This window comes from Diplotaxodon limnothrissa, linkage group LG12 (assembly GCF_057381915.1).
Source record: "Diplotaxodon limnothrissa isolate DT_005_m linkage group LG12, D_limnothrissa_male_GT1.1, whole genome shotgun sequence".
In the NCBI taxonomy this organism is placed as follows: domain Eukaryota; kingdom Metazoa; phylum Chordata; class Actinopteri; order Cichliformes; family Cichlidae; genus Diplotaxodon; species Diplotaxodon limnothrissa.
The window spans coordinates 14,811,285-14,831,255 of NC_140607.1; the positions used below are offsets into that span (position 1 = coordinate 14,811,285).

Here is a 19,971-nt window from a genome sequence, read left to right on the forward strand (position 1 = left end):
GAAGTCAACACAACCAAATGCTGACAGGATCGATGATTTCCTCCCAAACTCTGGTATCCTACAAAACATACATGAGCAGTAGTATCACACTAGGTGGAGAAGGGCAAACAACAGTGCTCAACATTACAACCCAATGACCATTATCAAGAAAGTTTCCCAAATGTAAATCACTTCACATTATAGCTTGGCATACAAAACCTACACTTTGACAAGGCAATGAGGAGGGGGGAAAAATCCAGTGTTTACAGTATGGCTGCACAACGCTGTGTGACCGATACGGTTACTAGCTTGAGTGAATCTGGTGTTGACAACGTCAGGCAGATAGATAGAGAGAAAGGAAAACGATATACCCGGTAATTCATTCACAACACTAACACCGAGAACAGTGGACACATCATCAGCACACTGTGTGGGGGGTTTCATGTACATACAGAAGCATTTCTTTTTTTCATCAGGTCTCAAAAAACAACTCATCGTTTCACATCTTTAAAGAGCCTTCATAGATACAGTGTGCTATCAATATCTTTACAGAACAGGCAGGCAAGTATTTCAACACATATCCTAAAACATACAGACAAATCTGTTACAAATAAAAAGTTGCAAGCTCACATACAGTTTCAACCATTTGGATTGTTACAGGTGCAAAACGTGTTCTGTTAAAACTGGGTAACTGGTGACTCGACTCCGGCTGCTGTTATTACAAAGCTTACACGACTGCTGTGACATCATCTGCACATATACAGCAATGGTCATATATATTTTTATATATATATTTATAGCACCAGGTGCAGAGAGGTTGTGGGCGAACCTTCCAATCGAGCTTCTTCGACTGACTATATCCTTAACCACATCCAGTGTTGCTATTATTGGAAGCTTTTCGCCCAGACAACCTATCAACCAACATGAGGGGAAAAAACGCGAGGAAGAAATGAGGGAAGAGTGTGTTTCTCAGGCAGAACACTAGCAATTTCTCCCCCGGGGTGAAGCTAAATGAGTGGTTTAACCCTAAAAATACCCTTTTCTTTTCCTTTCAGTGCAGTCAGCGTTTTCCAAAATGACTTAAAAATGTTAAAACATAAAACATCAAAAAGACAATATTTAAAAAAAAAATGGAAACAGAGTGCAACTATATCACTAAAGGAAGACATAGGTGAATTGCTCAGCTCAATACATGGCTTAAACTTAAAACCAAGCATAAATTCAAATACTGCAGACTTGAGGTGTTATTGAAAAACAATATTCTACTATCTAATTTCTCATTTCTGAACAAACAGTCTCATAACAGTAGAAACAGCATTGTTAACGGTGGCAACAGAGGCTCTGCTTTCAGCTAAAGATGGCTGATGTCTGAGAACCACCAAAACATTCTAATACGTGGAAAACGAACAGCGCAAGAAGAACAACCGCCAAAGGTTCCTGTTGCTAAAATATTCCTTGGGGTGACTTTTGGGTCAGCTTATTGAGCCAAGAGGGCAAATAAACAATCACATGCAGCTGAAAATATACAAAAAAATGGAAACAAATTAATTTCATCAATAATCAAACTGGCCGTGAAAACAGCATTAAAAAAAGAGCTGCTTCAATTCACTTGATCCTTCCTCGGTATTTAACTATCTCGAGACGGTGAAGCGAAATGGAATAGTGCTTTCTTTTTTCTTTGCATGAGGTGACGTGGTGGTATGTGTGAATATTAATAAATGGTGTGGGCTGCATAGGGGAGTCGGAGGTGATCAGCAAAGGGACGTGATGTGACATTTGTAAGAGCAGCCTCTGGTCCCGTGTGGCCCTGCGACCCCCCTCCCTGGCTATGTGGAGAAAAAGTGCTTAGCCGAGGCTGGTGATGTTAGCTTTTCCACCGGGAGGAGCCACGATGCGTTGAGTGGTGCGACGAGGAACGTTGTCATCAATTTGGGCGCCTAAAAATATTTTCGAATAAAATATTAGACAATCTAAATGGCCAGCTGTGAAAAAAGGCAAACTGGCAGGTGTTCTGACTCACCAGACAGACTGAAGCCAGACTGGTGAAGGTTGCGCACAGGCTGGTGAGTAAACTGCTGTTGTTGCTGCTGCTGCTTGGCAGGGGAAGTCTTCACCGAGGAAACTGTGGACATCACCTTGGGAGTCACAGTCACCTCACAAACTGGCCCGTCGTACAGACCCCTCGGGACTCCTCGCAGCTCTGTGAGCTAAACATAATAACACGGTCATTCGTATTATAAGAATGAGGTCTCCGCAGCTGTGGCTGCTCCTTAGATACACGCACAGGACTCACCCTGCTGCGAGCTTTTATCCTCTTGTAAACGTGGTCCGGGAAGGGTTTACGGCTGATGTAGCGCCCACAGCCCTCCGTGGTGTGAAGGCTGCCCTCCTCCAACACAATCTTGCCCTGGCTGATCACCACCAGAGGACCTCCACGCACTTCTGTCCCCTCGAAGATGTTGTACTCCACAGCCTGGAACACGAAGAAGTTTTATGGTTTTACAAGATTAGCAGAAATCTCTTAAAAGTCCTAAATAAATATCTGAGGTACAGAAGCAAAAGTAAATTTCCCTGATATCTTATATTGCATCATATCGATTTTTTTTTTTTTTTGCCTGCTTTAATCCTTTCCCTCAAAAAGGCGACCATTTGACGACCTCCTCTGTACCTTAATGATGAGTTAGAATAGAATAGAATAGAATTCAACTTTATTGTCATTGCACATGCACAGGTACAGGGCAACGAAATGCAGTTTGCATCCATCCAGAAGTGCTTAGTGATATAGATATATTACAATATATATTAGCAATAATATAGATATGTAAGTATATTACAGAAATGGGTCTATTATGTTATAATGTACACGGTATGAAGTATGTTGTGAATATTCTATAACTATAAGTATGTACAGGCTGTAGTGAGTACAAGCTATGTACAGGATATGGACAGGATATAAATATGAAAAACTATACAGAATATGAAATAAATAACTTTACAGGAATCTGAGATATACAGCTATACAGAAATGGGAACTATGCAAGTTGTAAACAGTTGTAGGGTTAAAAATTATCGTATGTACAGAATGATTGTTTACACAGGGCTATACAGTAGTGCAGTTAAGGTAAGTGAGGGTGTGGATAATTTCTACAGAGGCTATATAAAGTGCTAGTGGTTGTGAGTGGTGGTTCAGTCCATGTTATTATTGTGTGTTTGAGGGTACAGTTGTCCATTGTGTGTGTGTGTGTATGTTCAGTCCATGAGTTAACGTGGGTCAGATGTCAGGAGGCAGAGTTCAGGAGTCTGACAGCTGTGGGGAAGAAGCTGTTCCGGTACCTGGTGGTCTTAGTCCGGAGGCTCCTGTAGCGCCTCCCAGAGGGCAGGAGGGTGAAGAGTCCATGTGATGGGTGACTGGGGTCTCTGATGATTTTCCCAGCCCTTTTCAGACACCGCTTCCTGTAGATGTCTTTTATGGCAGGAAGTGGTGCTCCGGCGATGCGCTGGGCAGTTTTCACGACCCTCTGCAACGCCTTCCGGTCCGAGGCAGAGCAGTTCCCGTACCAGACTGTTATACAGTTGGTCAGGATGCTCTCGATGGTGCAGCGATAGAAGTTCACCAGGATGTCTGAGGACAGGTGGTTCTTCCTCAGAGTCCTCAAGAAGAAGAGGCGCTGGTGAGCCTTCTTGACCAGCTTGGAGCAGTTGGTCGTCCAGGTGAGATCCTCGGAGATGTGGACTCCCAGGAACTTGAAGCTGCTCACACGCTCCACAGCCGTCCCCTTAATGTGGATGGGTGGATGTGGGTCAGCATTCCTCCTGTAGTCCACGATGAGCTCCTTGGTCTTCTCGGTGTTAAGCAGCAGGTTGTTTGTGTCGCACCACTCAGCCAGACGATCCACCTCCTCCCTGTAGGCGGCCTCCTCGTTGTCACTGATGAGGCCAATCACCGTGGTGTCATCTGCAAACTTAATGATGGTGTTGGAACCATCAGCAGGTCTGCAGTCGTGGGTGAAGAGGGAGTAGAGGAAAGGGCTCATCACACAGCCTTGTGGTACACCGGTGTTCATTGTGATGGTAGATGAGCAGCGGTTATCCAGCCGGACATGTTGGGGGCGGTTGGTCAGGAAGTCCAGTAACCATTTGCAGATGAGGGAACTGATACCCAGGTCTGTCAGTTTCCTGATGAGTTGTGAGGGGTGGATTGTATTGAATGCTGAACTGAAGTCTATAAACAGCATTCTGGCGTAGGTGTTGTTGTTGTCCAGGTGTGAGAGGACAGAGTGCAGTGCGATGGAGACTGCATCCTCTGTGCTCCTGTTCTGGCGGTATGCGAATTGGTGGGGGTCCAGGGTGGGGGGGAGACAGGATTTGAAGTGTGCTAGGACCAGTCGCTCTAAGCACTTAGTGATGATGGGGGTGAGTGCTACTGGGCGGTAGTCATTGAGGCAAGATGGGTTGGAGTTTTTGGGTATCGGGACGATGGAGGTGGATTTGAAGCAGGCCGGTACCACAGCGTGGGCCAAGGAGAGGTTGAATATGTCTGTCAGCACTCCTGCAAGCTCCTCAGAACACGCTCTGAGAACACGCCCGGGGATGCCATCGGGACCTGCAGCCTTGTGGACATTGATCCTGCTCAGCACCGCTCCTACATCGGTGGGGGAGAGAGTCAGAGGTTGGTGGTCTGGCGTCACGTCTGCTTTGGTTGTGGTTGTGGGGTTCCCTCGCTCAAAACGAGCATAAAAGTTGTTGAGCTCGTTGAGGAAGGAGACATCAGAGGATGCGGGGGAGGGTTTGGTGGTCCTGTAGTCTGTAATGGTCTGGAGTCCTTGCCACAGTTTTAGTATATATCAATAAAAATGTGGTTTCCGGGTTTTTCCAAGAGTTACTTCTGATGTACACCCAGTCTATAAGCACAACTGAAATATGACAGAAACCCCTCAGCTGAGAGCTTTAAGTCAAGTTGGCTTCAAGGGGTAAACAGTTAACAAGATGCCATTTAGTATAGTGAACAGTGCAACAAGTCATTTTTTAAATTTAAAATTTGCATAATAAAACAGAGGATATATTTGAAGCTTATTTTTCACTCAGATTCCTTGTTATTCTCTATCTTTTGTCACTCCTGCCTGTTAATACCATATTAGTACCTCACTTGCTAACACAGACCAGGCTCAGCATGCAAAGAGCATTTGAGCTTAAGAATTAGGTCACATTATGTATAAGACACACAAATGACTAAATATATTGGGAATCAAGAGTCGTAACAAGCTATGTAAATATCTGACCAGGTTGTGGCTCTTAGCTGAGATGATCTTAGTGACGTCTGGGTCCCACAACACAAGGTCGGCATCGGACCCCACGGCGATGCGGCCTTTGCGGGGGTACAGGTTGAAGATCTTGGCCGCGTTAGTGCTGGTCACTGCCACAAACTGGTTTTCATCCATCTTTCCGGTCACCTTTAGTGACACGACAACAGATCGCTTAATTTCAGTGAGTGTAAACATGCGGCGAGGTTTGCCGGGGATTTTGCTTTATGTTCCAAATTTTCTGGAATGCGTGAAAAGTGGGTCACATTAAGCTCACCACACATTTGTCCCAGATTAGGGACATCCTCTCCTCGGTGCCGTTGGTTCCCTCTGGGATGAGGGAGAAGTTATCTTTGCCTACCGCACGCTGAGAAGTTTGGAAAGTACAGTGAGCACTTCCGGTCACCTGCAAGTCCCCGCTACATAAGAAACAAAGCGAGATATCCTTCATGTGTGTGATGTGTAATGTGCCATTTTAGATTAATTCATCCGAAAATGTTTGAAATGTAACATTTTTATTAAGGCTGCTCATGGAAATGTTATGATTATCTGCTGTCATCAGGTGTTCGATAATAAATGTGATTACAGATACAGCTGAAAATTCAAATGCAGCACACAGCTGTAACATCTGTCAAATCACTGCGTTACAGCTGTTTATGTCCTAGCTTAAAGCACCTACCATGACAGCAGGGAGTTGAGGTAGTCGGGGGTGGTTGGATCAGGACTAAGTGGTGGAGAAGTGACAAAGGCTGCTGCCTTGGCCCAGTTCTTACTCCAGTAATGAGTACCATCTGTGCCCAAGCTAGCAGAGATGGGCTCTCCGTAAACCACAGCACCTGCAGGAGCAGACAGGATGATGTCAACGCTACGTGTCAGGAATACAAGCAGAGTAAAAAAAGAGAAAGTATTTTTATAAGTTTCTCTTCTTACCCCTTTTTCTAGCCAGAGCAATGACATCAGCAGCACTCTTGCTCATCACCTTGGTGATGTAGAGGGGACAGTTGGTCTGATTGGCGATGGTGACAGCACGATTGACCGCCTCGGCCTCTACCTGCGGATAATGAGGTGAGACACAGGTGATTCTTCTGTTCCACACTATATCCAGGCTGTCGCTTGTCACTCTTAGACATCATCAGTCTTACCTCCTCGGGGCGGCTGAGCACGTGACCTTCAGGTCCTGTGATCCCCAGCTCTAGAATACGTCTCTGCTCCTAAAACATCCACAAAAACATTATTATCAAATACTGAAGTATCTGGTTTGACATCACTGACTTTATAAGGGGCTACGTTACCTCTGCAATGATGTCTCCATTCTCAGCATGAACCTGGGCGATGGCTCCGAGATCTCTGATGACACTGAACACCTCGTAGATCTACAAGAACATGGAGAAAAGTGGTCGAGCTCATTGGGGGGGGTGGGGGTCATTTATACCAAAGACATCTAAAAGCCTACAAAACATGTGCTGTGACAGACGACTCAGCAGAGATCCCAGCAGCCAAGCATACCTGAGAGTCAGAAAGTTGGAAAACATCCTTATAAGCCAAATAGACCAGGAAAGAGTTGACACCTGAAGGAAGAAAACTTATGAGAAAACAGCCAAAAGGTGGAATAAAGAGAGCAAAAGAGGGAAAAACCCAAAGCGAAGGGAGGAAGTAAAAAAACCAAAAGGATAAAAAAAAAATTGCACAGCAAAAATTTTAGGTTATTGCAGGTTGATTTTCTTTCCTACGCAGTCAGAGAACCACTTTTTACAACAGGGAAATGGCAACATTTCACCACCCCAGTAAAAAGTCAGATAAGTCTAAGATTTTGAGCCGTACGTGGGAGACATGAGCTGAGTACAACTCCGACTACATACCATGGTCCTTCACTAAAGTCTCCATCTCTTCCTGGTTGCCTTTGTTCCACTCTGTGATGTCCACATGCAGAGAATAGTCACAGCAAGACTTGCTGTCAGCCCACTCTCTCCACTGTGTGAAGGCAGCAACCAGGCTGACGCCAGGCTCCGGCACCACATGGTCAACTATAGAATACAAACAAGCAGGTCTGATTTCATGTGCACAAGCAAACTGTTAAATTAAATCATACGCTTGATGGCATTCACATCTGCAATGTCATAATCCCCAAAACAACATCGCTGTATGTGTAAACTGGCTGAAAATACACGAGCAAGTCTGTCTGATGTGTCACATACTGATCATGGTTGTCCCCCCAGCCAGGGCCGCCCTGGTACCCTGGTAGAAATCATCCGCAGCCACCATGCCTCGGTCAGGCATCTGGAATCGGGTGTGCACGTCAATACCCCCGGGCATCACCATTCTTCCATGAGCCTCAATGATTTTAACTCCACCAGGAACAATAAGGTTGTCTCCAATTTGCCTCAATGAGACAAACAAAAAGAAAAAAATCAGGCATAAAGAAGTGAATGAAGTTACAAAAAGCAAAAGCAGAAAAAGAAGGACTTACTTGATGACTCCATCTTCCATGTAGATATCAGCCAAAAACGACTGATCATCGTTCACTATCTTCGCCCCTTTGATCAGAAGGCGGTCACTCTGAAAGGATGAGACAGCATTTTCTCAGCATTAGCTAAACCAAGCAATAAATATTTTATTTTAACTTCCAGCAGCCAGCAGTTTGATCCATGACTCAACAGAAAATCTTTTACCCACAAACACAGTTTTAGAAAAGAAGAGTGACCGAAGCTAAAGCTGTGAATATTTCCCAGATTGCTCAAAGTCTCATGCAAAGCATGGCTTGATCCATACCAATCCTCAACCTGTCTACATGATGACTAGGATTAATTTAGTAGACTTATTCATGCATAACAGACACATCATTTGAAGAGAGGGAAAGATTCTTAGCGCAGGCTCTTGAGTGACACAATTACCTCCACCTGAATGAGATGAAAGGAAAGCATAACAGGCTGGCCTACTTCTCCTAAAAGCTTTCTGGGGTCTCCGAAGATATAAAAAAACGTTTTGCAGCAAAACTCACAGCAGGAAACACTCAGTGTGTCCAGCTTTACAGACTGCAGGAAGCATTAAGTGTACAGGGCATGGCTGACATGATCTCACAAACCACTGCGCTGACATAAGTGGGTCATTTAACCTGTGTCCTTTCTGTGCCCGAGTGGTCAGCAGCTAGTGTACTGAGCTTGCGGTATACACATACAATATCAAATGTAGTCCTCAACTTCCAAAATGAATGTGCCAACATCTAAATCATATATCAGATGCTGATCATTACCATAAACTCCAAAATAAGAAAAAGCAACATCTTCATCTTTTATGCATCAATTATCAGACAATTACCACACAAATATATTGGGTAGCCAGAATCGAAACTATCGGAAATATTAGCTATTTGCTGATCCATCGTTTCAGCATTTAGAATCACGGATATGTTAAAGTTAAAAAGCAAAGAGAAGATGAAAGAAACACCCTTCAATTATTTGTTTGCATAGTTTGTCCAACAGATGGCGCTAAGGAACTTCCCTCCTGGCAACGCATCCTTAAAATGCACAAAAAGGGTACTCTGTTTCACCTTGGTGTGTCTGAAAGGAAAACTATATCAGAGGATATACCATAACTTTAAGTCATTGTTTTAAATAAAAAGCATTTGTTTGACCCTAATCTTAGTTTTGTGTTTTGTTTTTTAATTAAAGACAAAAGCCGTTGGCATGTCTCTTTTAATATTACTGTGTAATAACCATGAATCAACTATTAACAGACAAATTCTGGATATTGATGGATATGACACAGTTAGAGATTACAAAGAAAAATTAAAAAAGACCTATACAAGAGCCAAACTCTATAAAAGAACACACAGCCTCAATCAAAATCAAGCTGTGCGACAAACAACTGCACCTCAATATGGTGCTAGCAGAGGTTAAGTTGCTGTGAAACTCTTAAGGCACATTCTTCAAAGGACTGCTATTATTCCTGCTTTAGTGTGCTTTGAACAAATTCAGCTAGTGCTTTTCAGACTAACCTTGGCATTTTGTTTAAAGCTTTGCAGAGTGAAACTATCTAGTTCATTCACTCCAGACTAATAGGTGGTGTTGTACTGAGTGTGAAAGCCTGGGAAAGGCTGGCTGTAGAGTTGCTGCTGTCTGCATGGCGTGTCTGGGATGTCAGACTCGTGTGTTTATGACCCTGGATCGACCTGCGAAGGACCTGACAACCATCTGTATGAAACACAGCCAGTACATAAAAGATTTTGATGTGATTAAGTGATCAAACATAAAGCTGCTGAGTCTATATGCTGCAGAATCAGCCCTCTTGCTGCATGATGAAAGCATAGGGTTTGGATGGGAGCTGTGCAATGACCTACTTTGCGAGTGAGGTTTTACTTCTTTTAACTATCACAGCAAGCCTGCTGCATTCCCCCTAATGATTATGTGTGGTCTGGGTGAAGAGCTGCACCATAAATCAAAGCAAAATTAATGTATATTAGCAAATCAGGATCTGTAGCAATATTTGACTGAATATGAATCAGGATTTTTTTTAATCCATAAACAAGAAAGAAAGACAACAAAAAAACACATAGTCCACTGAAGAGGGCAGGCATGGTGGATGCTGGAGGATAGAAGGTGGAAGATGAAAAACGACACAGTGAGGGAATCTGTGTCTAAACCTGTTAACTACACCCTTCAGGCTGAGGATGCTCTGAGAGAATAAGGGCTAATAATGGCAGCTAAATGACCTGATCTGAGTATTCATTACAGAGAAAAAATTGTAAGACCCAGATTTCAAATGAGGAATTGTTAAAAGGCTTGCACACTAGCTGGTTACCATCCCAGGCTGTCGGTATGTGGAGCTGGGCTGCTGCTGCTGCTGTTGACAGCGTCAGTGTAAATGGATGGATAAGCGCTGGCTAGCTTTTGGTCTAAACTGTGAAGCTCACCGTACCCTTTATACACCCTTTATACACCTCCACTGCAGGACAGATATGATAAAATGAAACAAAACTCACTGTAATTCGTGGGATGTTCTTCTTTCCTTGGTACCCCGACATTTTGAAGCTCTCTCCGACACGGGTGCCCCCTGCCTCTTGGCTAACGCTAGCTAGCGAGACTGGAAAACCTCAGCTACCAATGAAAGGATGAATGGATGCTCCGCTTGTTGGCCAGTCGACGCCCTGAGAGAACAATGCCTCTGTCTGAAAATGTCTCTATATATGAAGTCAAGTTCGCAGCGTGCGGCCTAAAAACAGCAGCCTAAAACGACAAGTTGTACCTCTGTCTCGCACTCGTAGACCTTGATTCACTCCTATAACGGGTCCCTGAAACCCAGACGAGCTCGAAGGAGAGGAGGGCCACAATGAGGAACGGCGCATGCGCACTGCCCCGCCCTGCTCTGCTTTAGCTCCATGTTTCTGTCCTGATGTGATACATGCAGTTTGGAGGCGAAATATGTTTTGCACAACCTGTTAGATCAGACGGACACGTCAGGGGATAAAAGGAGTACTTTAACAAAAAGATTAATCTCCTGATCTAGAAGTTGAACAGTTTATACAACTGCTCATATGAAAGGCTACTCTTCTCACAACAGCATTTTGGCACTGGATTTACAGTTTGTGACATACCATGCATTGATTGTTGTATGGATAAACTTTTGATAACTATAACCAGTAGAGCTACAGTGGGGGAAATAATTATTTGATCCCTTGCTATGTTTGTAAGTTTGTTTACTTGCAACAAATATGAAGAGTATCTCATTTTTATGTCCCCCTCCTTATGTCCCATGGCTCATGTACAGACTCGTCTGAAGTTCTCCAGTTTGTCAGCGAAAATTTGGGAGAAAGCGCTGTGGTCAGATGAAACCAAAATTCAGCATTTTGGCATGGTTGAGGAAGCAGAGTATGATCCAATGAACACCAACCCCACAGTCAAGTACAGGGGTGGGAACATTATGGTTTGGGGCTGTGTTTCTGCTGACAGTACAGGATTACTTCATCTCATTGAAGGGCCACTGGGGCCATGTACCATACCGTCTTGGACGACTACCTTGTTCCTTCCATTTCTATGTAAGTGAGCAAACTTACAAATTCAGGAAGGATTAAAATAATTATCATCTTTACAGTAAATCTACAGACCTTATACTGTATGACATCTTCCAAACTATCTGACAGTGTGTTTCTTCACCGCTGTTATTAACAGTGCACTAAAGAGTAGAAATGCTAATAAAAAGCACAACTATAACCCTATCTTTTATAAAAATTAAAACGTCCACATTCATGAAGATAATCTGAAACCTCTTTAAATGAACTACTAACAACAAATGAGGAAGCAACAGACATTTTATTTTGGATTCACACACATTCACTTTCATCCTTATTACGCTGAGTGCTTTGTTTAATGGTGATGAAATGTAAATGACTTCCAAAGACAGCAGCTGCATTTGTTTCAGCCTCTGTATTCAGTACAAAGTCCATTCAAGTTTTAACACACTGCTCACTATTCAGCTGTGCAGAAAGCCCATTATGATGATATGTGCCTTTTATACTTGAAAAATGAATTCAATTCTATGGATCTCTATTTACTTCCTTTGTATTTTTTTTTCACATCAGCCACTGTATACAGTACAAACTTTATATTCCAAAAATTCCAAGTATTGCACACTTATCAACTGTACATAAATCTGTTTTCACATGCACAGTTTAGGAATTAGTACGAGTGCTTCCAAACCAACACAGCCAACAGCCAATACTGTAAGTTATAGCCAATTTTTCCATATTGTTATGGTCTGATCCATTTACAGACACTGACAGAATAATCCAGTCAGCATATCAGCATCAATATACAGAAATGCATGCATTTTCTCCAGAAAATAATTTCTTTAAAAGGTACACAGACACTGTACGCTAGATGAAATTACTGTACAGTGAAATCCAGATTAAAATCTGATAACACTTTTAAACGAGAACCCCTAGAAACCCCTTCTTCCTCCTCCGTGGCGATCCTTTCTGCCACTGAAGCTTCAATTAAACGACAGCAAAAACACATTACTTACACTGCCACGATGCATGAGATATAATACGCATTAGTATCACTGTATAAACAGATTATACAATGTCGGAAAGTATCTATTACAAGGGGCAGATCACAGCTTAAATTAATTTTTCACATCTACATCTTTAAATACCTAAACATATAAGAAAATGTAAAAAAAAAAAAAAAAGTCTCAAGATAAATCACCGATGTGCAGTGGTGAAGCATACAAATTTGGCACTTTGCCACTGATGCTATATTATGTGTTAAAGAAGAAGATATGTAGGCAACAAAACAAATAAAAATAGCATATGGCCTGGTATACTGCGTTCCAGCCTTTAGGTTGCCACTATTATAGCATATTCCAACTATTTCTGTAAAATTCTGGAGCTACATACAAGATAAATGTTTACGCTTTCCAACCTTCAGAACAAAAAAGCTTTTAAACCCTCTGCGGTCAAAAAGATATAACTTCTATTATTAAAAATGTGTGGAATTTAAAAACTGATCCCACAGTGCAGTACCCCGTCCCCCTACTACAACCACGCTTTCACTGCACCTCTAATGTTAAGCTCAATAAGTTAAGGCGATTCAAGTCCCTTTTGTTCCCAGAGCCGATTAATTCGTTTCTTGCAGATATTAATTACGAAGGCAACAGAGGACAGACGCAGTCCAATTTCTTGTAACTTAACAACAAGGCAAGTAAAGAAACTAAAACCCTGAAGCAACTTCATCTGAAATCCTCTTGTCTCGTATTTTTTAGTCGAACAGACGACGAATACTTTTCAGGTGGAACAGACTTTGTTACCTACTGCATATATGCAAATTTGTGACAACTGTGTGTACAGTGTTGTCCTCGGTCAAAATCTGATGGAGCGCAACCACGGTTACATCATGTGTACGACTACATCTACGATGCAATATAATTTTTAATGGTGATCGGAAGGGAAGTGCGGGTGTACAACAGATGCAGAGAGAGAGCTTGACCACACGAGGATGGCTGAGTGACTTGGAGAAGGGAGAACATCTAGGCACTGCTTCATTTTCTACTCAGTAGGAGCTGGTGGCGGCTGTTGCAATTCTCTTCCCAATGTACACTCTGGGAAAGAGGAAAAAGGAAAAAAAAGGAACAAAACTGAGTCAGTTTGGAAAAAAGGAAAAGAACAATAATATTTTGCAACAGTACTAGATAAATGATGATGCTCATTTATAACAAGTGATAGATTAAAATTAAGGTATACACTTTATAAACATAACATGGAAGCTGTCTCTTTGAACGGCTATAACTTCTAGATATGATTGTTGCAGACAAACATATAATTAGGGCAACTTGAGAAAACTCCAGCTGGTGTAACAAAAAGCTCAGCAATGGTAGAGATGCGTGACTTTTGACTTACCCAAGCCCAAGAGCCAGGATGTGTGAGATGAGTAAGGAAGGGATAAAGACTTTGAGAAACTCGGCAGAGAAGATGCCGCCTTTCTTCATGACTCCACTCTTTCTCATACTTAGAGAAACGGAACGTCGGGGGTGCCTAAAGTGGAACTCTCTGATAGGAAAAATTAAATGACAGGTTATTAAAAAAAAGAAAAGAAGAAAAACACAGCTAAAGACAGTCTCCTGACATATCAGTAAGTAGCTCTGAAAGCCTGGTTACTTTGGTGGAATGTTTTCAGGTCTGCTCGACCAGTCAGCAACCCAGTCTACTTCTTTGTTCATCAAAATGTCTTCCTCTCTGTCCTTCTCTGCACAATCTTCCTCTGACTGCAAATATAAAAGATGAAGCGATTAGATCAATGAAAAAGACTTTAAAGGGTCTTAAACTTTAGAGCTGAATACATAGCTTTACCTGACTACCTCTTGGGCTGGACATTTCCACATCAAATGTAATCTGACCCTCATCCTGCTCTGGACTTGGTGGCCTGTGAGGGCTTAATCAACATGTTTGGAGTAAGAAAAAAAACTTCTCAATAACAAACACACATATAAGGCCTTGAAGACCAAAAAAATGACTTTTCTTCCTACCTATCGCAGGAGGAGTTACTTGGGCTGGATTCGTGTTGTGCATCCAGGAGGATCTTTTCCATGTCCCCGTTGTGGATAGAGGAGGACGATGGCACATGCTCTAGTCCTCCAATTAGGGTCTCATCACTTTCAGGCACCACTTCCAAGGTCTGCAGAGTTTGACTCATACCAGTATTTGCGTTTATTTGGTCTGCAGCAGGTGGTGTTAGCAGGTTGGTCTGCCTCCCCTGGGCCCCTGTATTCCCATTTAGCTCCAGCTCCACCCAGGACCCTTTGTAAAATAAAGATCAAGAGGACACAAGGAAGGTAAGCTTGCTGTGATAAGGCACAAACCTCGCAGCTGATTACACAGCACATAGAGACACACCCTCAAATGGAAACAGCTGACCTACATTTTCTGCACCGCTGATTCTGCGAATTCAAATGAACCGCCTGTGCACCGCATCCATGATGGCACGCATTTCTTTGTACCACTGCCCCATAAACAGCCTGCACTCTTTTTTTTAATCAGCAGACGGAAGGGTGTTGCGTAATCTCTCGGAGCCTGCGGGTTTGTGTGAGCGCACAACGTGACAGCGTGAGACGCCCTTTCCCGAAAACAAAGCATGGTGTATTTGTTTGGTTCGCGGATGGACATAAAAATAATAGATTGCACATTTACAGAAGCATTTGCCATCAGTGTTGCTCCCATGCGAGGTCTTGCATAACTACAGAGCGCACGGTGAGACAGTTTGCCCAGACATGTCGCTGTTCCAGCTGTGGTGCTGCCACGCATGACGAAGAACATCCCGAGAGCTAATGTGATGGCGCTTTAGTCGCTTGAAGTGCGAGCACACCTTAAGTGTTGTTTTAAATGTTTTTAGCTGTTTGCCTGCATGCAGTTGGGTAAAAATTGCGACCACTGCCTTCGGTTAGATTTGATGTATAATCAAAAGTGCAAAGGGCTTTTGAGTAAAGAAGTAGCTTGCCCACACAAAAATATACGGCCCATTATAGGAAAATAATAATTTAACAAAAAGGAAGTCACAAAAATCCCCCAAAATATTCAGTGTTTTGCCTCAAAGTTGTTTTCGTTGCTAGTGAAGCCCACCTAGCTTCAATCTTTGTACATGATTGGCCAGTAACGCGTCCATCAAAGCTTTTCTAAGACGCTATTGGCTCATTTGAGGTGACGTCAAACAACATACCCCCGCCCCTCCCAGTCGACGAGGAAATTCCACCCTCGATATAACTTTTACAATAAAACCTTCGCAGTAGCGGTATTTTTCACACACACAAGCGTCCATTACGAACATGTAAAGTAACGACTACGACGTGGAGCCGGGAAAACCCGAGGACGGTACGTACCCTGAAGCCCGGGCTCTTCGTTATTGTTTTGTTGAGCCGTCGCGGTGGACATGTTGACTATCCTGTTTTAGCATTCAACATGACACGCAGACAAACTTCCAAGTGCGCAGGCGCTAGATCTGTCCAGAGTCCAAACAGACAACAAAGGCTGGCTCTGGATCAGAGATGGCGTTTTACTTTTTCCCCCACCTTTTGGTTACGTTATTTAAAAGCTGATTTGAATAATGTACACAATTGCAAGATTTAAGAAAATAGAGATGTTTCTTTTTTCCTTTTTTGGGCGTGAGGGAAAGTAAAAAAATATTTCTACTAAAATGAAGTCCCACTGTATACACAGAAATCAGTTCTCTGATAGCATCCGGTGTATTTATAACCGATGTAAAATCATAAAGCACTGTGTTGGTTTTTGGGGTGTTTTTTCGTTTTTGTTTTGTTTTGTTCTGTGTTGGCCACTTGAGTCATTAGAAGGTTTGAGATGAGACTAACAACATTGATAAGGCTGGTCCTGTCGCCTCCAATTACAGGGTGGCATGGAAATAGCAATTTCTTTACACATATGCACATATGGCATATGCGGGTTTGGGTGCCTCTATAATATGTACAAAATATCGTTAAAATACATCAAATCCAGTAATTAAAGTCTCTAACTTTCTTATTGGTCAAATAATTAAACATTTCAGTTACATTTTATGCACTGTGTGGCATATATGACAAATAAGCATGTAGCCCAATAAATATAAAATCCAGAAAGCTACACAACATGAATTTGAAATACAAGTCTAACTTAAGATTCACTCTTTTCATTAGAAATAATAACATTTTACATGACTAAATTTACACAAAATGTCAGAAATCTGCACTGTCTGTTCCTACTGAAAACAAGAAACAAAGCTATTGATGCTATTACATGTTTTGATGTAATATTATGCAGTATATTTAGGTTTAGAATTTATATTCAAGGTTAAATGCGGCTAGGCTTAAAGTCTTAATGCTAGCTTATTTTAATAAACATCACTGCCATATGCAAAATTAGGGTGGCAGTAGGGGTGGCAAGAGTTTATTTTAGGGTGGCACATGCCACCACAGTAGATCTGCCCCTGACCACTGGTAAACCTTCAAATAACTGCTGGGTTACATGTCTGGAATATTAACGTGGGCAGAAAATAGGTCTGGTATTAATTAGAAAGGGATGAATCTATAGGACACATTGAGGATTGGGATTGGCGTGTTTTTATATACTTTTCAAACATAAGGCCCGGTAAAGACTAATTCGCCCGCTGGGCGGCCTTGGAACAAGGAGAACAAATATTAACTGTATTCACATTTAAGTTTTACAGCTTTTTCTATTTGTAAAGACCCATGGCCATTCATAACACACAAAGGTAATTACTAATATAGATGTTTGGGTTTGTTTTTTTAAAAAAATGCATTTTCAGTCCTTTTTCTTTGGTTTATAATTACGGGACAGTAATTCTATTATATACTACCTTGCAGAAAAAGTGGGATGTGCTGAAATTACCTGCCTTTTTCTTATATTAAGATATTTGGGGGATTAAATGTGTAGCTAGAGTTCTTTGAAACTTCCCTTTGTGTCAGTGTAAAGTGGAGTATACGTTGCCCATGATGTAAAAGGAGTTTGACATCGCTGAGGTAGAGAAAGCAGTTTCATGCTGTTTTCATTAAACTTCACACCAATAGAGAAAATAATATATAATACGATAGCAACTCATCAGAGGTGTGTAATCCTTAGATCAGGTATGCAGACATTCATCTCACATCTTTCCAATTGAAAAATGTTTTTTGAAGTAACAGCTTTGTTCTTAAAAGCTTTTTAAAAAAATTATTATTAAAAAGATAATTTATTTAAAATAAGAGGAAAGGTGTAGTCTTTTTTAAGACAACATGCAAAGCTTAGTTTAGCATTTAAAAGCCTTACAGAATCCTGAAATGCCCTCAGTGTCTAATCCAAAAAAAAAAAAAAAAAAAAAAACGACAACAAAAAACAACAGTCATTACATTCAAATTCAGGTTGAAAATTCTTTATTATTTTTCATCTAAATTGTACTTTATTCCATGTGACAAGGACATAGCTGTACACTGAACCCTTTGTAGCCCCCCCACCCCATAGATCACCAAACTCTTACAATCTTTATTCAAGAGGCCATTTTAAAGAAACAGAACATACAAATTAATGAAATTCACAAAGGTAAAAGTGCAATTTGTTTTAACTCCTGTAATATATCAGACATGTATAATACACTGCTGCAACTGAGAAAACCTTACAACTCCAGACAACAAGTAGGGAAGGTTTGGTTTCCCAGGGTGTTGTTCAAAAGCCATTACATATGTTTGATTTTATTTTTTAAAAAAAGAAAAAGTTATGAGCTACCTTTAAATAAGGCAGTTTTTGTCTTGAGTCCTGAAAAGCTGCTTTCTTGAAGGTACGTTTTGATCAAGAGCAGCGGTAAATTCCCCTGAGCAGTCACCTGTCTGGCACATCATAAATTTCAAGAAACATGACTTGATTATCTCATTTATTCTTAATGCTCTAAGAAAGGCAATAGGGTTCCTTTGAATATCATCATGATTTAAACCACAGTTATGAAAAATAGCTACTGTAATTATGTGTTAATTTATGGGATCCTTGACTTGGGAATGGGCACATTATGAAGGTTTATTCAAGTGACTGGAGCTGTATGACACAAATGACCCTCACACAGTGTGAGGGGAAAAAGAAAGATTAGTGAAATACCTCAGCACTAGTAGACATTACCCAGAGCCCTGAGTGAGACAGACACACACACACACACACACACACACACACACACACACACACACAAAAAAAACAGTAGTTTAACACCACCGTATGGACATGGGTGGTTATTTTGTTGTCATTCTAGCGATTGGATATCCGTTCTCTAAAATAAAAGTAACACACGAACTGAAACAAATACCATCCAGTGGACCAAGAAGCTTCATTCCCTGATTTAATGGCTTAAATCATGAAGCGGACAAATTGTGCTGTAATCAAGTTGTTTGCACATCAACAGATTAAATCTTCTTCCTGATATGACATTTGACTTTCAATAGAAGAAAAACAACAGGACAAACAACTTAGTGACAGCTCAGCTTTCATTAGGTTTCCCAGTGCAGCTAATATTAACAACACTTACACCTGATGTCTCATTAACTACCCTGCCATATAACAATCATCGGCAAACTGAGTGCTTCACAATTTCTCCTTGATAAATAAACAAGCCTGTATAGCAAAGCGACACATGCTTCACAGGAGAGAGGAGACATTTTCATAAATCTAAATCAGTAACTTTAGAGAAGTTGACTAAACAGTTTTAAGCAATAAACATTGATTAAAATGCCTTTCAAATAGAGACCCAGAAGGGCCTATTCTTTCACAGCCAAATAAAATAAAATAAATCAAAAACTATGGCACGTAAGTGGAATATTAAGATCCAAATTATTTTAGAAACCAACTCTGAGGCATCCAAATAAGCTCTACATGCACAGTGTGCCCCCCCCAAAAAGTTAGAATTATAATGCTTACAACTTCAAAAGATACTGAGACCTGAAAAAGCTTCTTTAAGTTTTCAAACTTCCAGGATGAGAAAAAATGTCCCCAAGTCGTATGTCAAAAAAACAAAACAAAAACAAAAAAAACAGCTACCCAACTGTCAAGGAACCTTCCATCTACAATCAATCTGAGACAGACAGCTAAAGAAACTACAGTGATCAGACTGTAATCCTATTGCCTTAATTTATACAAAAATAAATCAACTATAGTGATTAATCTATTTTTAAACAGGTACAGTACAAAATGTCATTATATTAAAAAAAAAGTGTACAAACAGAAAGTAGATACAGAGGGTAAAGCCATGGGTCAACCTGCAAACAAAATAGCGGGAGAGCTGGCAGCAGAACTTAGTTTTGTTGCCACAGGCCACATAATGCCATTATACACACACCCTTCCTAGTGTGAGTGTGTGTGTGTGTGTTACAGTTATATATGTCCTTTTGTCCTGAGCTATTGTTTGCAAGGGTGACGAGGTCAGACAAGGGGGCTTACTCTCTGCAAAACGGCTTCAATTGAGTGTAGCTTCAGAGTGAGTATAGGACTGGTTACTTTGGCATAATTAGCCATAATAAAACCACAATACCTGAAAAATGTGTGTGTGCATTTTGCACGACTGCGCCAGCATTTCTAGAGCCGTGGGCTATTAACTGGAATTATATTTTTTATTACTATAAACCATTGTCCACATCAATACAACATGAAAGTCAGCTTGTTGTTTAGAGAGTGGCTCGAGATTGG

The 19,971-nt window shown here is 41.4% G+C and overlaps 2 protein-coding genes across 2 annotated transcripts; both read right to left on the bottom strand.

Moving 5' to 3' along the window:
• Positions 1-1,824: 1,824 nt before the first annotated feature.
• Positions 1,825-10,507, bottom strand: dpysl2a (dihydropyrimidinase like 2a). Its single transcript, XM_085368050.1, has 14 exons — positions 10,258-10,507; positions 7,747-7,835; positions 7,475-7,659; positions 7,139-7,303; positions 6,786-6,847; positions 6,572-6,652; positions 6,422-6,490; positions 6,210-6,330; positions 5,959-6,115; positions 5,557-5,698; positions 5,259-5,429; positions 2,273-2,452; positions 2,000-2,186; positions 1,825-1,916 (listed from the first exon to the last, which is right to left on the bottom strand). The coding sequence occupies exons 1-14, from the start codon at positions 10,297-10,299 to the stop codon at positions 1,825-1,827; spliced, it is 1,743 nt and encodes a 580-aa protein (XP_085224176.1). The 5' UTR covers positions 10,300-10,507.
• Positions 10,508-11,571: 1,064 nt separating this feature from the next.
• bnip3la (BCL2 interacting protein 3 like a) lies at positions 11,572-15,722 on the bottom strand. The gene is made up of 6 exons (XM_085368051.1): positions 15,645-15,722; positions 14,298-14,568; positions 14,122-14,203; positions 13,930-14,036; positions 13,672-13,821; positions 11,572-13,373 (listed from the first exon to the last, which is right to left on the bottom strand). Exons 1-6 carry the CDS (start codon positions 15,694-15,696, stop codon positions 13,325-13,327), a joined length of 711 nt encoding a protein of 236 aa, XP_085224177.1. The 5' UTR covers positions 15,697-15,722; the 3' UTR covers positions 11,572-13,324.
• Between the last annotated feature and the right edge of the window lie 4,249 nt (positions 15,723-19,971).